We start from the raw sequence: 20,556 nt of genomic DNA on the forward strand, positions 1-20,556 counted from the left end.
TTTAATAGACAAATAGAAATTCTATAACTGCATCCAACCAGAGAAATGGTATCTCTGGCCCAAAATCACAACGATTCTTTCAAAGATTTGATAGAACATAACTTAACCATGGGTTGGGGGTGTTATAGAAAAGTAGGAGAATACACTTTATAAAGAGCAAATCAACAATTGATAACAATTTGGGTTAAAGATATTTTTAGTTTATATACTTAAAATAATATTTAGATATATATACTATATTAAAATTAAATCACTTTCATTTGGTCTCTTATTTTTTGAATCACCGTGTCGACAAGAAATAATATTAATCAATTTTGTTGATAATAAAGATCGGCCAAAAAATTGATTAAACTTTTTTAGTGAATCATTTCTTTTAATTATATTCTTTTTTATTCTTAAGTATCGAATTCAAATTATTCCTTAAATGATTTGAGTTTAGCTTTACTCTCACCAACGAAATGTTGGTATTTAATCTCTATTATTTTTTATTATTATATTATTAGTGTGAAATATTCCCTAATTTTGATGATAATTAATTTTTATTGAAATTCAAAATAAAAACAAATTTTTTAAAATTAGGTATAATTATTATAGGCGTCAAAATGATCTATTCAAATATTTAATGTAGTTTCATGTTTAAAACTCAAAATTAACTATAATGACTAATTTTTGTTAAAAATCATAAATACATATAAAATGAATATTCTTTTTTTAATATAATTTATTTTATATCCAAAAATGAATTAAAATTCAAATCTTAAATTATTTAATTAAGAGATACAAATCATCATATTATCATTTATGCATATATATTTATTAGTATGTTAGAAATCCTAAAACCATTAAAAGCATTCAGTACTCACTATACAAAATAAATCAACTGTGGGTCGTATATGAAAAGCCAAGGAGACAATGTAACCACCTTATCCATCTTTTTTTTCTCGTTGTGCGTGTCATTATTAGGACTTCATCTTTTGCTTTCAATCTGTAACTCTACCTCGCTCAAGCAAAGCTGCAAAGTGTTATCAAATACTATGTACTGTATAAGGTCAGAATTCCGATTTGTCTCTTTCGAAATTAGGATTCAGTAAATTCAACCAAAAAAGAATTTAGATAAAGATTTTTTTTTTTTTGCAATGTAGTAATTAGCAATCCATTATTTTTAATAATTATTTTCAATACTTTTTCCAGAAATTAAATCAATACAACAGAAAATAAAAATTGGAAGTAAATGACGTGATAGTGTTTGAATTTTCTCTCCATTAATTTTGTAGTGTGATCACTAATTCATTACTGTTAAAAACTATTTTGAAGTAAATTGGTAAAAATTAAATCAATAAAAAGGTAAAAATATGGGTTAAAAGATGTACTGTAGTACGTAGTGATTGAAATCTGTTTACATTAATTTTGTACTATAATTACTAATCATTAATATAATAATAATACAATTAGAAAAAAGTAAAATGAGGGGTGAAAATCGTGGTAGTAATTAAATTTATTTCCATTGATTTGTACTGTAATTACTAAATTATTATTAATAAAGATTTTATTTTTTGGTACAGTAATAAAGAATATTAATACTCTCACATCCAAAATAATAAATAAATAAATAAATATGAAATCCGTTAATCATCAATTATGAAATGTTAATATTTTATTTTATTTTAATTGAATATTCAATCAAAAATCATTTCTTGAGCTTCTTCGGAAGGGGCCAGGAACTTAAATGTGACGAAAACTCAGATGGAGAATTAATTTCATATTCAATTATCCAATTCAAACAAACAAAGTTTATGGGAATAGCTTAAGATTCTACTAGAGAGTTGGCTAAAAAAAATTTCTTGTACATCTTAAAGAAATAACAAGAACGGTTGATACAAATAGTAATAACTTATATTTTTTAACCAAGTTATTTAAGTTTATATTATGATCAACTCTTAACCATAAAATAAATTGTATTGCATGTGTTCATGGTCGCCGACAAAAAAATTCACTTCTTATAAGAATAAAGAAGCAGTTTTTTATTCTTGTGATTCGCCTCTCCTCTTGGCATTCGAATAAATGAAGGGTGAACGTGCATGTGCATTTCGGACACTGCCCGGGTGCAAACATGATCTGTTCAAACAGTAAGATGCAGTAGTTGCGTTTGATTTCCAACCTTTCGTGGACCATATGGTTTCCGCAGGAATTATTGGCATTTCAATAACAGAAAAGATGGATATTATTATCAGTTGTTACTGTGTTAGACAAGGCACACTGTTCCGATAACAGACCAACTAAGAGAATCATACACCACATTTCTACTCAAATTCTTCAAACATAAAGCATATATGAGTTACATTTCTTATATATCTTTTTATTGAGCCATTTTTTAGCCAAATATGAAAGTAATCACTCATCACTTGATTTTTTAACAATCTCTTTTTTAAATGTGAGTCTCCATAATGTTGCATTCTTTCTATATCGTCATTCTTCAACATCATTAAGCCAACGACATGATTTTAAATAGCATTTTTCACCTGCAATGATGACTGCAGTATTAAAGTATTTTGATTCACCACGACGTAACAGTAATTACAATTGTAGTTACATTTTTCTGTAATTATCCATAATAAAGGTTTTCTGACTCATTGTAACGTGACTGTAATCATTACTGTGTGACTGTAATTTAAAATCATGGACCGATCTTACTATTAAAAAGACTTTCCATACAAGGATTCGCACCCTTGCTCTTCTATCTAATTCCACTTATTAGGGAAATGCTCGTAATAAAAAAGAAGAGACTTGCACCCGGATGAAAAATTATTGATATGTGATTGAAAAAGTTCCACGGCATGTGCAAGTTAAGTAGAATATAAATGAATGAACCACAATTCTAATACTTTAAGATTATAGCTGGCTAGGTTAGATTAGATGTGGTATTAACTATTAAGTTCATTAATGTGTGGTCTATCAGTTTGTAGCCCATTGATAGCTAGTTAGGGAAATACTCGTAATATAAATGAATGTGCAAGTTAAATCGAAGAGACTTGCACCCGGAAGAAAAATATTGATATGTGATTGAAAAAGTTCCACGGCATGGGCAAGTTAAGTAGAATATAAATGAATGAACCATAATTCTACTACTTTAAGGTTATAGCTAGCTAGGTTAGATGTGGTATTAATTTCATTAATGTGTGGTCAATTAGCTTGTAGCCCATTAATAGATATGTTTTTCGACACTCCAAATATTATTCAACACATAACGAGAGATAAAAATGATCAATATATTATCTCTTACAAAATTATATGATAAACTTATATTAGATTTTTATTTCCACTTTAAAATATAGGTGCATTTGTTTGCATATATTCTTGGAGAGTACACTTAACATATTTTAATTTGTTTAAAATGTAATTATTAGAACAAAATTAAATATAAGAGGGACCGAGAAAAGGAAGAAAAAATTGCTAAAACTCTAGTTCATAAAGCGCCTTCTAGAAGAGTTATATTCTCGTCTAAAAAATACGAAAGCCTAAATAAAGATGGAAAACAAAGCTATTAGAAAATGAAACGCAGATGAAGAATGAAAAATAACGAGTTAGATCGATGAAGAAGTATAAGAAAATGTAAATAGATTTTATTCTCATCCAGAAAAATATGAAAGCATAAAGAAAGAAGACGGACGGTGATACCAATAGAAGGTAGATGAAGAATGATAGATAAAAGAGTAGATGGAGAAGAATAAGAAAATAGAACCAAAACCAAAAAGGAAAAAGAAAAAAAAAACGTGATGAAAGATTAAAAAGCATGTGAAAAAAAAGTTAGAAGTATTTTTTATGTCACACACTATTAACATTTATCATTTTTTCTTTTTCTCTCTCTTTGTAATATTATGTTACATATCTTGCATATATTTATTTCTCTTTCTTACCTTAGGTGTCAACTAGCATGATGAAGTCTATACATTATTTTTCAATTTTTTTTTATAAATTTTAGGGGTGTAAAATTATTTTTATAGTAATTTAAATACACTTGTAAAAAATTTGGGAGAATGACTTTAAAAATTATTTTCCTATCAAAGTATTTTTTTAAAAAAAAATCACTAAAAATATCTTTTGAAAATACTTTTAATTTATTTAGGAAACTTTCTTTTATCTCGTGATATATTGATTTGAATTATTCACCAACTTTTTCATTAATTAATCTTTATCAAAAAATGTTATTAATATATTATTTTTTCTTTTATAAGGTTCAAAATTCAAATTTTACTTAAGAGATTTAAGCTTAGTATCACTTAAACTCACACATATTAATATTTATAAAACTGTTAATTAAATTATTGGATTTCGAAAGAATTTTGAGTCAATTTGAAACAATTTAGAAACTTTGCACCTAAAGAGGGCTTGGGATCTATCTGTTGGTTAGTTTTCATGAAAACCATTTTACCTTCCTTCTTTTGACTATCTTTTTCCTGAGGTGCTTTGAAAATTATAGGAATGGGTAGATTTTAAAAATATTATGAATATGGATAAGTTGTATTTTAAAACACAACTTCATATAAAGAAAGTCGTGTTTTACTTTAGAAATTCATTTAAAAAAAATGAAATCATGTTTTAAAATACGACTTAAAATATTATTTTTCAAAAACTCAATACTTTAAAAAAAAAACTAAACAATCATGACTTCAATATTTTTTTAAAAAATAAATAGACAAATAAAACTAAAGCCATCCTTATATATATGACTTGATTATTATGAAATGATACTAAAATTGTTTATAATAATACAACTTCTATAAAAAAAATAGAAAATACTTAAAGTCATGTTTTAAAACACAACTTTAGTATATTTTTTTTAAAATACTTTTTTTTGAAGTCGTGTTTTAAAACACAACTTTTTTTATATAATCATGTTTTAAAACACTACTTACTCATTACTTGTAATATTTTTAAAATTTATCTATTTTTTGTAATTTTAAAAAAAATTAACCCATTTATGTAAAAGAAAAACCGATAATCTATCAAGAATGTATTGATTTGATTTTTAAAGCTTGATAATTAAGAATCTCAAATTAAAAAGACAAATTTTGAAAATTGTTGACCTAATGAAAAATTGGTCAAATCCAAGCAAGTTTTTAAGTTACATATTTGAATTTATATCAATAATATATTTTATTATTACTCATTTAAATTTAATCACAATTAAATTAAATGATGAATGAATCGAGATCTCTAAGGACTCAATTATCACTCTATGTTTTCAAAATTCATTACTCAAATCTTTGTTTTAATAATAAAAAAATAGATTAATTGTTTGAGCACGATAAATCAATATTGTAAATTTTTTGGTATGGTGTTCAATTTCAAAAACTAAAAAAAATTATTGCTTTAATACACTTGAGTAGGTAAAATAGAGCGTAGAAAGTGAAAGATGGAGGAGCAAGACATATGGTAGGAGGGGTTTGAATTTATCAAGTCCACGTGGGGCCCAAGTGGGTGTCGATGTGTCTAAGATAGGGAAAGGGATGGAAATTGAATGAGGGGCACATGGGCGCAGCATATTTTTGGGCTTATAAATAGCACTCTTATACGTATAATGTTATACACATCATCTGCTACCATCACGTGCTCTCCTCTCCCTCGTCTCTGCCCTCTTCCACCACCCTCTCTCTCTCTCTCTCTCTCTCTCTCTCTCTCTCTCTCTCTCTCTACCCTTTTTCCCACCCTTCGTTATCTCTTTAATTTTGTTGCCTTCTTCCCAACCTGCAAATATCCAATCTTTTGGTCGTTATAGGATATATACTTATCAAACTATAGTAGTTTTGTTCGTTGGTTGACAAAGAAAAAAGAAAAGGCTAGCTTTTTATCATACCTCTCCAAAAACATAAAAGCTAAGTAATTAAGCTTCCCTAGCTAAATTACTAGCTAGTCGTAAGTGACACTCACACTCACACACCCCACCCCAGCAGACATGGAGAACAACAAAAAGAAAGTAGTAGGAGGAGGCCCTTCCTCATCATCATTCACCAACTTTGATCATCTTTTTGGTCCCAAGGACCCATCCACCACTTCATCTTCATCCACCAGCATCTTTGGCTCCATTTTCCCACCCCCTCCTTCCACTGTATGCATGTCTCCCTCCTACTTTCTTCTTTTATTTATTTTTTATGTACATGCATGGGTTAATTAATTTTGCTCAATCTTATATTAATCACTTACATAGCATCCCTACATGTTTTTGTTTTAATTTTTATTTAATTTGAGATTGGCAATATGGCATAGTTATTGTTTCTGACTTGAGCAACAGGTTAATTTTTTCGGGAATATGATAGCTTTAGTTAGTTGGTATAATAGCAAAAGAATTACTAACTTCAATGGTTTTAGGTCCTTGATTCGTTTGAGTCAGTATGTATCACTAGCACCTTTTTACATGATAGTTATTGAAAGCATTTTGGTCAAACTCTTCTATCTAGGTAACTAACTAACTATAACTGCATGTCTTAAAAAAAAAAACTTTTCATTTATAGCTGATCTATTTTTTACCATGATATATTCTTGCACAAAATGGAGCATAATAATTTGTAGATGTTATTTGAGCTAGCTAGCAAGCAACCTGATGAGTATGGATTTCTAAAATTCTTTGGGTCTAGCTCTTCTATGTGTCGTCTAAAGTTTACCATTAATCACAACTTTAAGCATGAATGAATATGTTCTTGCATCAGTACTCTTGGACTAAAGTTAACTATCATCAGCTTTGATCTCTGAGCAATATATATAGCATATACTGCTAATTTGTGAAAAATAATTGACATAACACATATATATACTTAACCCTGTTACAACTACTCTTTTGTGACTGACTATATAACTTTAGGTTGGAGGGAGAGATTCAACAAAACAGGACATGGGATGCAAAAATTATGGAGCACCAGGTTCGTATTATATATATATATATATATACCACTTTGACTAGAGTACTAAATATGCCCTTCTCTTTCTTCAGTTCATCTCAACTCAAATCTTGTCTATATACAGGGAACATGCATGTGGCTTTTTTCAATCAAAATTTTAAATGTCTAGGCTTATTTAGTAAAGCTTGAGTAGTTGGATTATACGTTTCAGGAAATTACAGTTACAAAGGTGAAAGCAGCGCTAGCGGTGTCGTCTCCAACAGCAAGAATACTACTAGTACCAATTATCATCATCAGAATGAGACAGTGGAGCCCAGCTACTACAGTTCATCAATCTATTATGGTGGTCAAGAAAATTATTCCCCAAGAACCAGGACCACTGAATCCCACCATAGTGTGAGTGCCTTAATTCCTATCCTTTATCATGATGGTCCATGCATGCTCTTGTTTTGCCAAAAGGATAATTACCTAATATATAATATTATTATTAAGTACAACCTCCCACAGTTTGAATTCAATTACATTTAGTGATACGAGAAGGGTCATGAACACTCTTCATCTGAATACATTTTTTTATTGGTTAAAATTTATTAAAAATTAAAAAATCATTAAATAAGATATGAGATCCATCAAATTAAAATTTATGATTTTCAATAAATTTTAAATAATAAAAATTAATGTGTTCAAAGCATTTCTTTGGTAACACATACTTGTATGTTTTAGTAGCTCATAAGCTTGCTTTTATATGCTAAAGAAAGAGACAAAAATTAAACTTTTTTTATCTTTCCTTTTTACTTAAAAGATAAATGTAAAAAAGCAAAGTAGCTAGATAAATTCAAGTCTAAAATGATATGATATTTTCTTAACCAATACTATAAAATTCTACTTAAATTGATTACCATTATTTGAATATAAATTTTTATGGTTATTTGTAGCAAAAGGAGAGAAAATATAAAAAATAACATATAGAAGTTTAACGAGAAACCATGGAAATTTAACTAATGGCATATACATGATTTATATTTTTCATTTATGCAGCAAGGCTCATTGGCTATAAATATATATATATATATATATATATATATATATATATATATATATATATATATGCGCGCGCGCATTGATGAATAAATTAAAACTTTATTAATTGTTTTTAGTTGACATACATATATGCGTGTTGTGTTTTTTTTTTTAATAAAATCATATCTGGAATCTTTGCAGTTTAAGAAAGACAAGAAGGATGATGATGATCCAAATGGTAATGATTCAAACAGTGCTTCAAGAGGGAACTGGTGGCAAGGTAGGATAATCTTGGTTGCCTAGTAGCAAAAACAATAATAATAAAAATAAAAATAAAAACAGACATTCTAATTACTGAAGCACAAAGTTTACTGACTTTATTATACCTATATTATTTTCGGTTTCCGCAGGTTCTCTTTATTATTAACGTCTGCCAAAATATGCAACCTCGTCATCCTGTATTATAGCAGGTATTTGAAATTTAAATATAACTTCTGTATCTTTTCCTGCTAATTAAACAGAAGTAAAGCGAAGAATGCATTTTAAAGAAAAATATATAAGTATATGATTGATTAAAAAAGTAGCAAAACAAAAATTAATAACCTAATACGTGTACGTATGCATTTTATAAAATTTTCAATTGCAGATTGCATAAGTAACAATTACAATTTGTGTTTTTATTTTTCTCTCAAAGATTAATATATAGCTACCGCAGAGTAGTCAAATTCTGTGTATTTGTATTTACAATTACAATTAATGCATCACGTCCTTCTTCTAAGCTCCACTTTCTGTCCTCATTTCTTTGGCGTGCAAGGAGAAACATTGCTACTTTATATCCAAATTCTCATATACAAACAAATTGAATAAAATTCTTTGGCACACACCCTGGTGGAATTATATGTATATTAATTGATTCACTCTTTAACTCAGCTTTCAAACATGGACTTTGTTCACGTTGCAGGATGATAATGATATGATCATCGACCACGTACGTTGTACGCAGTAGCAGTACTCTAATTAACTACGGAAATAAAGACATGGTAGCGGACACTAGTACTCTTCAGCATGTGTTGGGTCCTTTTTGTCACAGCTCGCTCGCGCGCATTTATATATATATATATATATATATATATATATATATATAAAGTTAGTAGAACATATATATAAGTCAACCCTTCTATTTAATTAGTAGTAGCTTGAAGCCATAATTACTCCCTGTTGTGCTTTTATTTCATAGAAAAAGTTTGGTGTGGGTAACTGACTTTTAGTATTAGTGTTTTAGAATCATGTGATCTTGTTAAATGTACTTTATGGTTCCCGTTCTACCCGCTGTAGCATGTAGCATGCATACTGTGACTTATAAATAAGAGTTATATATTTCTAAGGTTCACTTTACTAAAAACAACCAACAAATGTTGGTGTTGACAAGGAATGAACTCGATCATATCCAAAAAGATGTATTTTTTATTCTCAGGTAAGAATTTTATTAATGAATAATTTAAACTTAAGACATATCATAATCCTAATAAGATTTTGAAATTCAAGTTAAGGGAAAAAAAACTTTTACTAAAAACATAAAATATATTATTATCAATAATCGATTATAATGTTGTTCATTACATTTAAAATTAGACTTTAACAATTTTAAGTTTTAACAATGTTAAATAATAATTTTTAATTTTTAGTTTATTAAGAATTTATAACATTATTTATTAGTTCACATAAGGCTAAAAAGTCTTTTTTATTTTTATTAAAATACTATATTTTACCTTTTTATTCCACCAAATGAATAGAGAGAAATTTTATTTTTTCTTTTTCTCTCGATCCAAATTAAAACAAAAAAAAAAATTACTTTCTCTTTTCTCTTGATCTCCGGTCCAGCGACGTCAACCACTATTGCCCAAGCACGTTCATTGCAAGTTTGCAACACAAATGAGTCATGAGACTAATCATTACATTAAGCTGATGTATTAGGGCTTGAAGAAATGGCAACGATAGGGAATTGTGATTGCGATTTTGGGATCAACGTCGACTTTCTTGAAGGCGTGGGAAGAGAAGACAGCATGCAAGTAAGGGATGCTGACCTTAGAAAGCTCTTTGCATCACTGTGAAGAAACAGAAGCCCTTATGTGCTGAACTTCCCACATGGACCACGTTCCTCATGTTCAGGATACCCAACGGCCACAGTGATCAAAAGCAGCAGGAGCAACCCTACGAACTTGCTCATCTTCGTAACTAAAATTAATTTCTGTTTTCTAAGGCTTTGAATGCAACTCACAAAAATTGCCTAGCGCAATGTTCTCTATATATTCATAGATCAGCAAAATAAACAAGCAACCATTCACAAAACCACGTTAGGAAGCATGTGAATTATGCATTCTTTAATTTCTCGGGACAAGCTAGTTTTGTGCACGCAGGTTCTTACCAAAGAAGCACCCATATATATATATATATATATATATATATATATATTGAATCAGGAAGCACAGGGTCTTGGTAATTAACTGCAGACTGTATATCTTATCTGGAAACAAATACTGGATCAATGGAGGCTTTCTCTTGCATTAAAAGAATATAAAAGCTACTACATTTTCATTTTTCAACTTTGCTATCTTGTGACACGTCATGCTATACATGGACGTTCTGTGGTTTATTTATAAGAAGAAGATAAGATAAATGCAGGTTCTATCTTCTACTGGTTGGTTGATTATCACATAAGTCAAACTTCATCTAATTAACCTAATATATATATATATATATATATTTGTTAATCAGATGAAGTTTGACTATATATATATATGAAATAAATTAGTAAAAAGTTATATAAAGATTATAATAAAATAAAATAAAATAAAAAATATTTAACTATATGCTCTCTCCATCCCTTTTTATAAGGTCCATTCAACTAATTTTTACTCTTTAAAAAATTAATTAATTAAGTTAATAACATTAAATTTATCAATAATTTATAACATTCTTTCAAAAATTATCTTAATTAATTTTTAAATTAATCATCTTTCTTTTTCACTAAATTGTTTCTCAGCTAGCTAATTGTTACTTATCTTCTCCCATCGTAATAAGATACGAAAAGAGTATATCTCATTAATTTGCAACATTTATTTTAGAATAATAATACTAATAATAAATTGAATGGTATGAAATGTTAAATAAAATAAAAAGCTTACTCAATTTATGTGTTTGAATCAGATCACTCTTCAGTGAGCATCTCCGGCCCTATGAAGATATAGATATTTGAAGTCTTACACCCAAGTCCCTCGTTGGGTGGGTCTTCCTTTCCTTTTGGCTTCCACACTTAGCCTATATAAAGAGGCGCCCTTTTGGTGCAGTTAGAATCATTACTAAAATTTTCCTTTTTCTTTAATAATAATGTTTGCTTAGTCTACTTGGAAAAAAAAAAAGAATAATTTTATTATTAACTTAAATCTTTGTCCATCAAAAATTACATTGGACATCTGAATAAGTTCCAAATTTATGTTAAATGCTGTACACCTCTTGACTTTTCTGGAAAAGAGTTTTGGCAACTCATCTACTACAATTCTCTTCCTCATCAATGAGGGCTTGGCCTGCTCAACTGCAACATCATCACCAGCATCCTCCTCACCATCACCAAAATCTCGCTAAAAGCGTCTCATGTGCACATTCTCTTTCGTAGGCTTTCCACACATCCTAACCTCATCAATACAGAAATTAAAAAGTTGACACATCCATTTTTACTAGATGACTCAAAAACATGTCATGCTTGTGGAGGAGAAGGTTGATGTGGAGATGTTGATGGTAGAGGTGTTGACTGACTAGTTAAAATATTTTTTATATTGATTAAAAAATAAACTTAACTCCAAAAACTATTTTTCTATTCCATTATATTTTCTTGATAAAAATTATTTATTTGACTTAATTATATTTTTTATCCCAACTTTTTAATTCGATCAAAAAACCTAAATTTATGAGATACCGTAAAAACTCTAGTACTGTGAATGATCTGCATAAGTGAAAATACTTATTAAAATTCTTAAATCTCATGTAATATAGTAGAGTCCACCAAATAATAGTAAGTCTAAAAATTAACTACGCCAAAAAATCTAAATTTATGAGATACTATAGAAACTCTCGTACTGTGAATGACTGCATATGCAGAAGATTTATGCAGCTAAGCCGAGGAAGCTAAATGGTGAACAGTTCAATATAGAAAGTATGTCCTCCGCATTAGTACTGTGGCAAACCAACAATATAGGGCATGTTTGAGTTGTTGTGGAAAAGGCGACAATACTTGTTTCAATACATATCTAGCGGATTAATATTGCAAAAATAAGGGTCGAGAGATTCATTTACAAACAAAAATTTGATGTTTTCCAATGTTTACTCAAACATACTCGTAATCTTTACGATACAGGCGCCCATCCAAATAAAATTAAATTAGAAACAACCAAAATGTTTTAAGAAAACGTGAATTTAGATAATAAAATTGTTACAAGGTACGTAACTTATTTATGAGGCTTTATAACATGCTCAAATTATTAACGACAACACACAATGTATTTCCTGAAGCTTTGACGACTTGTAAAATCCTCAGGTTGCCTAACAGACTTTTTCAGCCTTGTAAGAGCTGCAATTACATTAGAGAAAAACAATGAGCACATGGTATACTTTATAACAGCCAAATGTGATGAGTATATACATGTTTAATTTAATTAGTTCAGTTTAGAAATATAACCATTTATCAGCTTCTAGATAAAGTTTGTGAAAAATAAATAATTATACTTCATAGAGATGTTCATATATATACCTGATTAATATGTGGACATTTATGATAGGTAATTAGTGATAACTTGTGCTCTATGGCTTGGCGAAATGGCAACGATGGGGAATGGTGATTGCGATTTTGGGATCAACACCAACTTTCTTGAAAGCATCGGAAGAGAAGACATCATAGAGGCAAGGGATGCTGACATTTACAAGGTCTTTGCAACACTGTGAAGAAACAGGAGCCCTCACATCTCGTGCAGCCTTTTCACAGTGACGCAGTTTATGCGTCAAAATTCTAAGTGTGCTGAACTTTCCGCATGGACCATGTTTCTCGTGTTCAGATTCAGGATATTTAGGACCATGATCGTATTCAGCAACGGCCACAGTGATCAAAAGAAGCAGGAAGAAACCAACGAAGTTGTTCATCATCTTAATTAAATGAAGAATTTGGTTTTCTTTTTTTTTTTTTCTTTTTTGTAAGTAGCTTCAAGCTTTGGAATACAACTCACAAAAAATTGCCTAGCTCTATGCTCTATATATATTGCTAGATTAGCAAAATAAACAAGTAAACTATGTTCACAAGCATCTGGATTTTGCATTCTTTAATTTCATGGGAGAAGGTATAGCTAGGGTTACAGCTTCATGCCCGCAGATTCTTACCGTAGAAAAGAAAACAGGCGCTGGGAATATTTTGAATCAGGAAGCACTGCACAGCTTTGGTACGTAGTTGGTTTTACAATATCTTAATGAACACCCTGTATACATGTCTTACTTATTATGGAGGCTTTCTCTTATATATATATATATATATATATATATATATATATATATATATATATATATATATATATATATATATATATATATATATAAAGAATCGAAAAATAAATATACTTTTTCAACGATGCTATTTTGTGAAACGTCATGCTATATATACTTAGACAGTCCATGGTTTATTAATAAGATAAGTGAAGGCATACCTTGGAGGTTGCCACATGCATGCGGAAGTCAAACTAGGGATACGCTCGAAAGTTGATCTCAAATGTGTTCTAACCTTTGTTTAAGGAGGATGCTTATCATAAGAGAATTTTATTCATAAATTTAATTCTGAGATTTATTGAAATAAATTCATAACAAATTATAAGAAGGTCATAATAAATCAAGAAAAATGTTTAATCGTACGAATTTAAATGGATAAAAAAATAGTCAAAATCTGATTTGTTGTCCTTTTGATACCGACACCCCTTCTATGTTTTTCATTAAAAATAAACTTTTAGTTTCTGTATATTATTTAAAAAACAAGAGTCTCATATAGTTGACGAAAAAAATTATTATACTCCAACACATTGATTCGAGTGAAATTTAACTTCATATTTTTAAATAAGATCTCATATACTAATTTTATATATATATATATATATATATATATATATATATATATATATATATATATATATATAATTAAGAAAAATAGATGATCAATTAAATTCTTTAGGAACATTAATCATAAGCAAAAAGAAATATTTCGTATTAATGTCACGTTGATTAAAAAAAATTGTATTTATATTCTCTAACATTCTTAATAAAGAAAATTTTTAATTTTTCAAAGGAAATTGCTAAATTAATTAGCCGCGGTATCATAAAACTGAAATATTATTCTATTTTAAAACCTACACGTTACACAAAAGTATAGTTTGCCAACTTTTCGTTGTTTTAGGGCCATTGGATTGGGCTGTAAATAAGTTCAGCGTGTGCTAAATGTTGTCAAACTTTAACTTTATTGGCTTTGTAGCTCGTAACACTCAATTACAGTCCAGTCTCCGTTGCGTGTAATGGATGTAATTTTCTTTTTCTAAAGTAAATAAGAGGAAAAGTAGTTTTTTCATCAATGTTGAGATTAATTATTTAAATTACTAACTGCATCTCTAATGGATGAAATTTAAATAACTCATTTTAAATTTTTTACTTTATGTTAATTGATTCCTATATTACTACATCATACATAAGTAACTCATATTTTGTTTCAATGGTACATATAGTTTTAAGTTTTAAGCAACGCTTAAATTATTCTCCTTAAATGATCTTTAAATAGTAATAAAATATTTTTTCACTCATAAGTAACCATTGCTTATATAAGAACATCTCTAATGCTGGTTGCTTAACGAATTACTTATTTTTAGATATTGTTGCTTAATTTTTTTTACCATTGGAAATGATTTATGTATCATATTAGGTTGTTTAAATAAGTCTCTCTTGCTTATATAAGCAACGGTTTCTATTGGGAAAAAACATTTTATTGCCATTAAGGTTCGTTTAAGGGAATAATTTAAGAGTTGCTTAAAATGATAACATTAGAACAAAATATATGAATTGTTTAATTATGATGTCACATTGTAAGAATAGATTAACATAAGATAAGAAATTCAAAATAGGTTACTTAAATTTCACCCATTAAACATGCTCAAAGCAATCTAATATAACACATAGATCACATCCAATGATAAAAAAAAAAAAAAAAAAGTAACGGTATTTAAAAATAATTAAGTAACTCTTTGAGATTTGGAAATGCTCTAAAATGAGTTACTCATTTTGGAGGAATAAGATCCTCATATAATACATGTGCAACCTCATTAATTAGGAAATTAAACCATTCATAGTAAGACATTTCATCAGCTCAACCTTGTTTCAAGATGTTGATCAATTTCCTATTTATTTGATGTCATCAAGGAAAAGATAGACATAAAGTTAAAACACGAAATCCTACTTATATAAGAAGAATATATACTTTAAAAAAAATTATTCGTAAAATAAGAGTTACCCCGTTTAAATTATTGGTTAAACTAATCAGTTTGCATAGGTTGCATTTGAATGAGCCTATATATTCAATGAGTTCGTGAGTTCAAGAATAATAACCAGGCCAGTTGCATTTAGTTTTTGTTTATTCATATAAAAATTTGAATTTTTATGAATTGATCTAAATAGTTTTTGTGAATTGGTTCACCAACGTAGCTTAATGGCATAACGTGGGAAGTGTCATAGTGTGTCTTTGATGGGGTTTATATAATTGATTTTGATTAAAATTAATTCTGAAATAATGTAGTTTATGTTTAGATGTTTTATTATAAAATTAAGTTAAGAGTAAAATTTAATACAAAATTTTGAATTTAACATAAAAATAACATAAAAATTACTCAAAGTTGATTTAGTCAAGAATTAATGTTAAATTCCTCTCTAAAGAAAACTAAACATATGTAAATGTATTTAAAAATTAATTTCAAATCCATAATTAATTCTATAATCTCAAACCAAACGCACACTTAATGATCAAGTCAACAATTGTCCTCGAGTCTGAGCTGCAAAACAGCCTCCTATAGCGTAGGTTCAGAGACATCTTCATAAATCATAAGATTGATGCCAAGACATCCACCTTCATGTTCCACTACTCGTACCACTCAAGTTCGCAAAAGCTAGCTAAGAGCAATTTCATCTGCAAAAGTTGTATTGATTTTCCACCGACTATATACCTTTAACTTTCCAGGAATTTATTATCTAGAGAAATCATGTTATATGCATACACGGTTATAGAATTCTCTTGAACATTTTTCTTCTTTTTGTAGTATTACGTTTTATAGAAATTTGTAGCAACCACAACGCATACTCTGATATTGTGTCGCTAACGCAGTGATCAAGAGCGTAGTCAAAAGGTCAAGGAAACTATACGATAATTAAATTCAATTAGAGAAATGTTTCTTAGACAAGTTTGTTTTATGTAGCATGGCCAAGAAGCTATATTGCAAACAGTTCGATATGTATAAAGCATTGTCGCAAACCAACATCACAGATACGATACTCCCATCCAATTAAAATTAAATTTTGAACAACCCAAAAGGATATTTTGCAGAAAGATATAAAATTTATTTGATAGATAATAAAGAAGTTGTTACAATGTAACTTATTTATGAGTCTTTATAAAGAGCTCAAATTATTAACGACAACATGCAATACACAAGCATACTGTAAATATATACATATACATATATATATTGGCATGTATGCTAGATTGGTAACTAACTAGTGCTCTATGGCTTGATGAAATGGCAACGATGGGGAATGGTGATTGCGATTTTGGGATCAACACCAACTTTCTTGAAAGCATCAGAGGAGAAAACAGCATAGAGGCAAGGGATGCTGACATTTAAAAGGTCATTGCAGCATTGTGAAGAAACAGGAGCCCTCAGGTTTCGTGCAGGCTTTTCACAGTGACGCAGCTTATGCGTCAAAATTCTAAGGGTGCTGAACTTTCCACATGGACCCTGTTTGTCGTGTTCAGGAGGATACACAGGACCATGGTCGAATTCAGCAGCAACGGCCACACTGACCAAAACCAGCAGGAACAACCCAACGAACTTACTCATCTTAACTGAATGGATTTTATTATTTCCTCTTTTTAAGTAGCTTAAAGCTTGGAATAATGCAACTCACATATTAAAATTGTCTAGCACTATGGTCTATATATATTGCTAGATTGGAAAAATAAACAGGCAACTATGTACAAAACCTCGTTCCAAAGCATTTGGTTTCTGCGTGCATTCTTTAATTTCATGGAAGAAGGATTACAGCTTCATGCCCGCAGATTCTTACTGAAGAGAAGAAGCAGGCCTGGGAATATTTTGAATCAGGAAGCACGGGTCTATATACTTGGTATTAGAATATATATATATATATATATATATATATATATATATATATATATGATGTTTGAATATGTAGAAAAAAAATATCACATTAAAATAATTTTATGTTGATTAAAAAATAAATTAAACTTCAATTTTTTGTTACTCCATAATTTTTTCTTTATTATTTTTATCTTCTAAAGAGTTGTTTAATTTTCTAAAAATACTCTAAAACAAAAAAAAAATGAAAAAGAATTAACTTTACTCCTCCATTTCACTCAAATTTGGAGGTCCACAAAAAGTTATCTATCCTTATTTTTTTTCTTTTAATAAATATTAAAAATTTAATATTTTTATCCTATCATCCTTTTCTCCATTTTTTTTAATATATAATCAAGCAAACATTGTGTAAATTTTAAACTTTAATAAACAGATATTGAAAGCATTATTCCTAATTTAGAAAAATAGAGCCAATCAAGTCTTACGGATAAAAAAAATTTCATTCCAATTAAACAAATTAATCTGCATGGGCCGTATTTACTAATATATTTAACAAGCTCACGTGAGTCCAAAATTAAACAAACTAGTTCCTGGATTGGTCCGCATGTTGTTTTTATATAAATAAATAAAAAATGAATTTTGTGCATCCCAAAGACATCCCAAACTAACATTTTGTTTTATATTAAAATGATTTTAGTAGTTAAAAAATCATGCAAATAAACAGATTGATTTGTGAATTTGCATTTAACTTGAATGTTTAACGGTAGTAGCTTTCTGCACTTCTCGAGTTATTTCATGCACTCTGTCTGGAAAGTTTTTTTACCTTTTGGATTAACGTAAAAAGGGGGTGCAGGGAGCAACTGGGAAGTACTGGAAGCAATAGGCATGTTTAATAAACCAACAGATATGGACCTGCAACTAAACATACAAAATGTTTTGATCCAAACCCATGCAGGCTGCAAATGACACACAGCCCATTAAACAATTACAACAACTTTCCCTTTTCCTTTCTGACATCTTCCTTTTGAAATTTTGAGATATGCTTTTGGAAGGGAACCCACAAGGCCTGATCAGTGGGCATACACATGAAAACATGTTCTTTTACTCGTTTTTTCAAAGTGATTTGGCAATAGAAAATGAAGTGCAAACCACCGAGAATGTGGATTAACCCATGTAGAATTGTTCCAATTTTATCGATCAATAATATTAAATTTGAGTCTTAAATTAAATATGTAATTGAGTTAAATATTACAAGAAAAAAATTTATTGCTCACTGCCTCACTGTAATCCCTCTATTCAGCTCATGCATGATAATAAAAAGAAGAAAGTGAATTAAGGGGAAAAAAAGCTAAAATAAATATATTTTTTAAGCAGCATAAAAAGAAAAGCTTAATTTCCCTCCAAAAAAAAAAGGGGGAAGCTTAATTCTTATATCTATCACACTCAGTTTAGTGGTATCGAGAGAGAGAGAAATTAATCCTTAGAGCAGAATGAAGATGAAGAACGATTCTACTAATAATTTTTGGAACCAAAGACTCTGCTTAAATTCCAACACAAGTGTATAATATAATTGAATTTGCAATGCAATTGAAAACCCTAACCTATCCTTATAACCACTATAATCCCAATCATCAAAATTACTTGTATATATTGACAAACATGTGAATCAATAATCTCATCATGAAATTCAGAGGTGACACTTCACACTACCAAAACACCACTTCAATTTAATTTATACAGTATTTGATTCACTCAGATTCAATTCATTTTCACACCTCAAAACATCGCAATGGCAAAACCTAGTTAGCTAGCGAGTGAAAGCGTAGAGAACGAACGAGAAGTAGATGAGGAGTGCAAGGGGGACGAAGATGAGAAGCGGGATGACGGCGGCGTAAGTGTGTGAGCTTCCGCAGACGAGGGTTTCGAGCTTGATCTGCGCGACGTTGACGAGGGCGAGCATGAGGAAGCCACAACCGGCGACGGAGACGAGCATGCCGGCGCGGAGGGCGGTGCGGTTGACGACGCCGGATCGGTGTTGAGGCTGTTGGAAGGGTCGTTAGGGTTCCAGGTTAGGCCGATGAAGACGGCGAGGGTGAAAAAGGGAATTCACGTTCACTATCGCGTCTAACGCGGTGATGTGGAGACTCGTAAACGAAGAAGACATTGTTATTGTTATTGTTGTTTTCACTCTTTCAGGGGAAAGGAAAGAAAGAAAACGACGACGACCACAAAAATAGATGGAAATGTGGAATCTCACTGCAACAAAAGCACTTTTATTTTACACACACGTTTTCTTTAAATACAATAAATTTCTTGCATTGTTGTCTGTCTTTTTTCTTGTTTAACGGTCCTATTTTCAAAAAGTACTAAGTTTCACCAATGTATTTTTTTCTTCTTCTTAAAACCCTTAAATTCTCGCTTTTTATTTTAAATTTCACAAATTTGAATCTATTCAACTATTTAAACTTTTTTGGTTTTTGTAAATTTCACAACTCAAAACACCAAATTTCATTAAAAACAGTAAAGTCTCAACTTACCTTCTTTAAACTTTGATCTCAAATCATATAAAATCCTCTTAATTTCCATTGAATATTTTTACTTATAAACTTTTAAAATTATACTGTGTCTTAAATTTATCACAAACCTCCCAAATAGTTGGATCCAAGATGAGAAATTAAGAGGTGGAAGAAGATTAACAAAAGAACAAATTTGCTTTATTTCAAAAATTAAGAAATATAATTAATCTTTTAAAATTTTAATTTTTGTTAACTTATCAAAATTTAGTATTTAGCTCAGCTGGTTGAAAAGTGCTTATTAACCATAACTTTGGATGTATCTCTATGGCATGTTAATTAATATGTGATTCCAAATCTATTTCAAAGAAAATTGCAAAAGCAAGCTGACAAGGAGGAAGAGCGCACGCGCTGGGCTGTGATGTTTACGAAACAAATTATGTAAACATTTTCGTCTAATACATTTTATTTTATAAAATATATTTCATAATAATTAATATCAACAGTCAGGGCATTTGGTCTAGTGGTATGATTCTCGCTTAGGGTGCGAGAGGTCCCGAGTTCAATTCTCGGAATGCCCCCATTCATCATTACTTTTTTAAATACCTTGTTTTTTTTTGTTTATGAAAGTCTTCATTTGTCAGTGGCCACTTTCTAGCTTCTAAAACACATTTTAATCAATGCTACAAGAAA

At 29.6% G+C, this 20,556-nt stretch overlaps 3 protein-coding genes, 1 non-coding gene and 1 pseudogene across 4 annotated transcripts; 2 read left to right on the plus strand and 3 right to left on the minus strand.

Moving 5' to 3' along the window:
- Positions 1-5,587: 5,587 nt before the first annotated feature.
- On the plus strand, positions 5,588-9,297 carry LOC100795477 (uncharacterized). The gene is made up of 6 exons (XM_006591301.4): positions 5,588-6,106; positions 6,857-6,914; positions 7,105-7,289; positions 8,115-8,193; positions 8,324-8,383; positions 8,875-9,297. Exons 1-5 carry the CDS (start codon positions 5,954-5,956, stop codon positions 8,338-8,340), a joined length of 492 nt encoding a protein of 163 aa, XP_006591364.1. The 5' UTR covers positions 5,588-5,953; the 3' UTR covers positions 8,341-8,383; positions 8,875-9,297.
- A 2,997-nt stretch (positions 9,298-12,294) lies between these two features.
- Positions 12,295-13,184, minus strand: LOC100779901 (alpha-amylase inhibitor/lipid transfer/seed storage family protein). The gene is made up of 2 exons (NM_001253963.2): positions 12,718-13,184; positions 12,295-12,537 (listed from the first exon to the last, which is right to left on the minus strand). Exon 1 carries the CDS (start codon positions 13,104-13,106, stop codon positions 12,768-12,770), a length of 339 nt encoding a protein of 112 aa, NP_001240892.1. The 5' UTR covers positions 13,107-13,184; the 3' UTR covers positions 12,295-12,537; positions 12,718-12,767.
- A 3,391-nt stretch (positions 13,185-16,575) lies between these two features.
- Positions 16,576-17,145, minus strand: LOC100780432 (uncharacterized). The gene has a single exon (XM_003538384.5). The coding sequence runs from the start codon at positions 17,090-17,092 to the stop codon at positions 16,757-16,759; it is 336 nt and encodes a 111-aa protein (XP_003538432.1). The 5' UTR covers positions 17,093-17,145; the 3' UTR covers positions 16,576-16,756.
- A 1,824-nt stretch (positions 17,146-18,969) lies between these two features.
- On the minus strand, positions 18,970-19,626 carry LOC106795207 (uncharacterized; annotated as a pseudogene).
- A 746-nt stretch (positions 19,627-20,372) lies between these two features.
- On the plus strand, positions 20,373-20,444 carry TRNAP-AGG (transfer RNA proline (anticodon AGG)). The gene has a single exon. It is a non-coding gene; the product is annotated as a tRNA-Pro (tRNA).
- The last annotated feature ends 112 nt before the right edge of the window (positions 20,445-20,556 follow it).

This window comes from Glycine max, chromosome 11 (assembly GCF_000004515.6).
Source record: "Glycine max cultivar Williams 82 chromosome 11, Glycine_max_v4.0, whole genome shotgun sequence".
NCBI classification, from domain to species: domain Eukaryota; kingdom Viridiplantae; phylum Streptophyta; class Magnoliopsida; order Fabales; family Fabaceae; genus Glycine; species Glycine max.

Coding starts and splice junctions, on each gene's coding strand:
- LOC100795477 (XM_006591301.4), top strand. CDS start 5,954: ATGGAGAACAACAAAAAGAAAGTAGTAGGAGGAGGCCCTTCCTCATCA. Junction 6,107..6,856: donor TCCCACCCCCTCCTTCCACT/GTATGCATGTCT, acceptor ATATAACTTTAG/GTTGGAGGGAGAGATTCAAC. Junction 7,290..8,114: donor CCACTGAATCCCACCATAGT/GTGAGTGCCTTA, acceptor GAATCTTTGCAG/TTTAAGAAAGACAAGAAGGA.
- LOC100779901 (NM_001253963.2), bottom strand. CDS start 13,106: ATGATGAACAACTTCGTTGGTTTCTTCCTGCTTCTTTTGATCACTGTG.
- LOC100780432 (XM_003538384.5), bottom strand. CDS start 17,092: ATGAGTAAGTTCGTTGGGTTGTTCCTGCTGGTTTTGGTCAGTGTGGCC.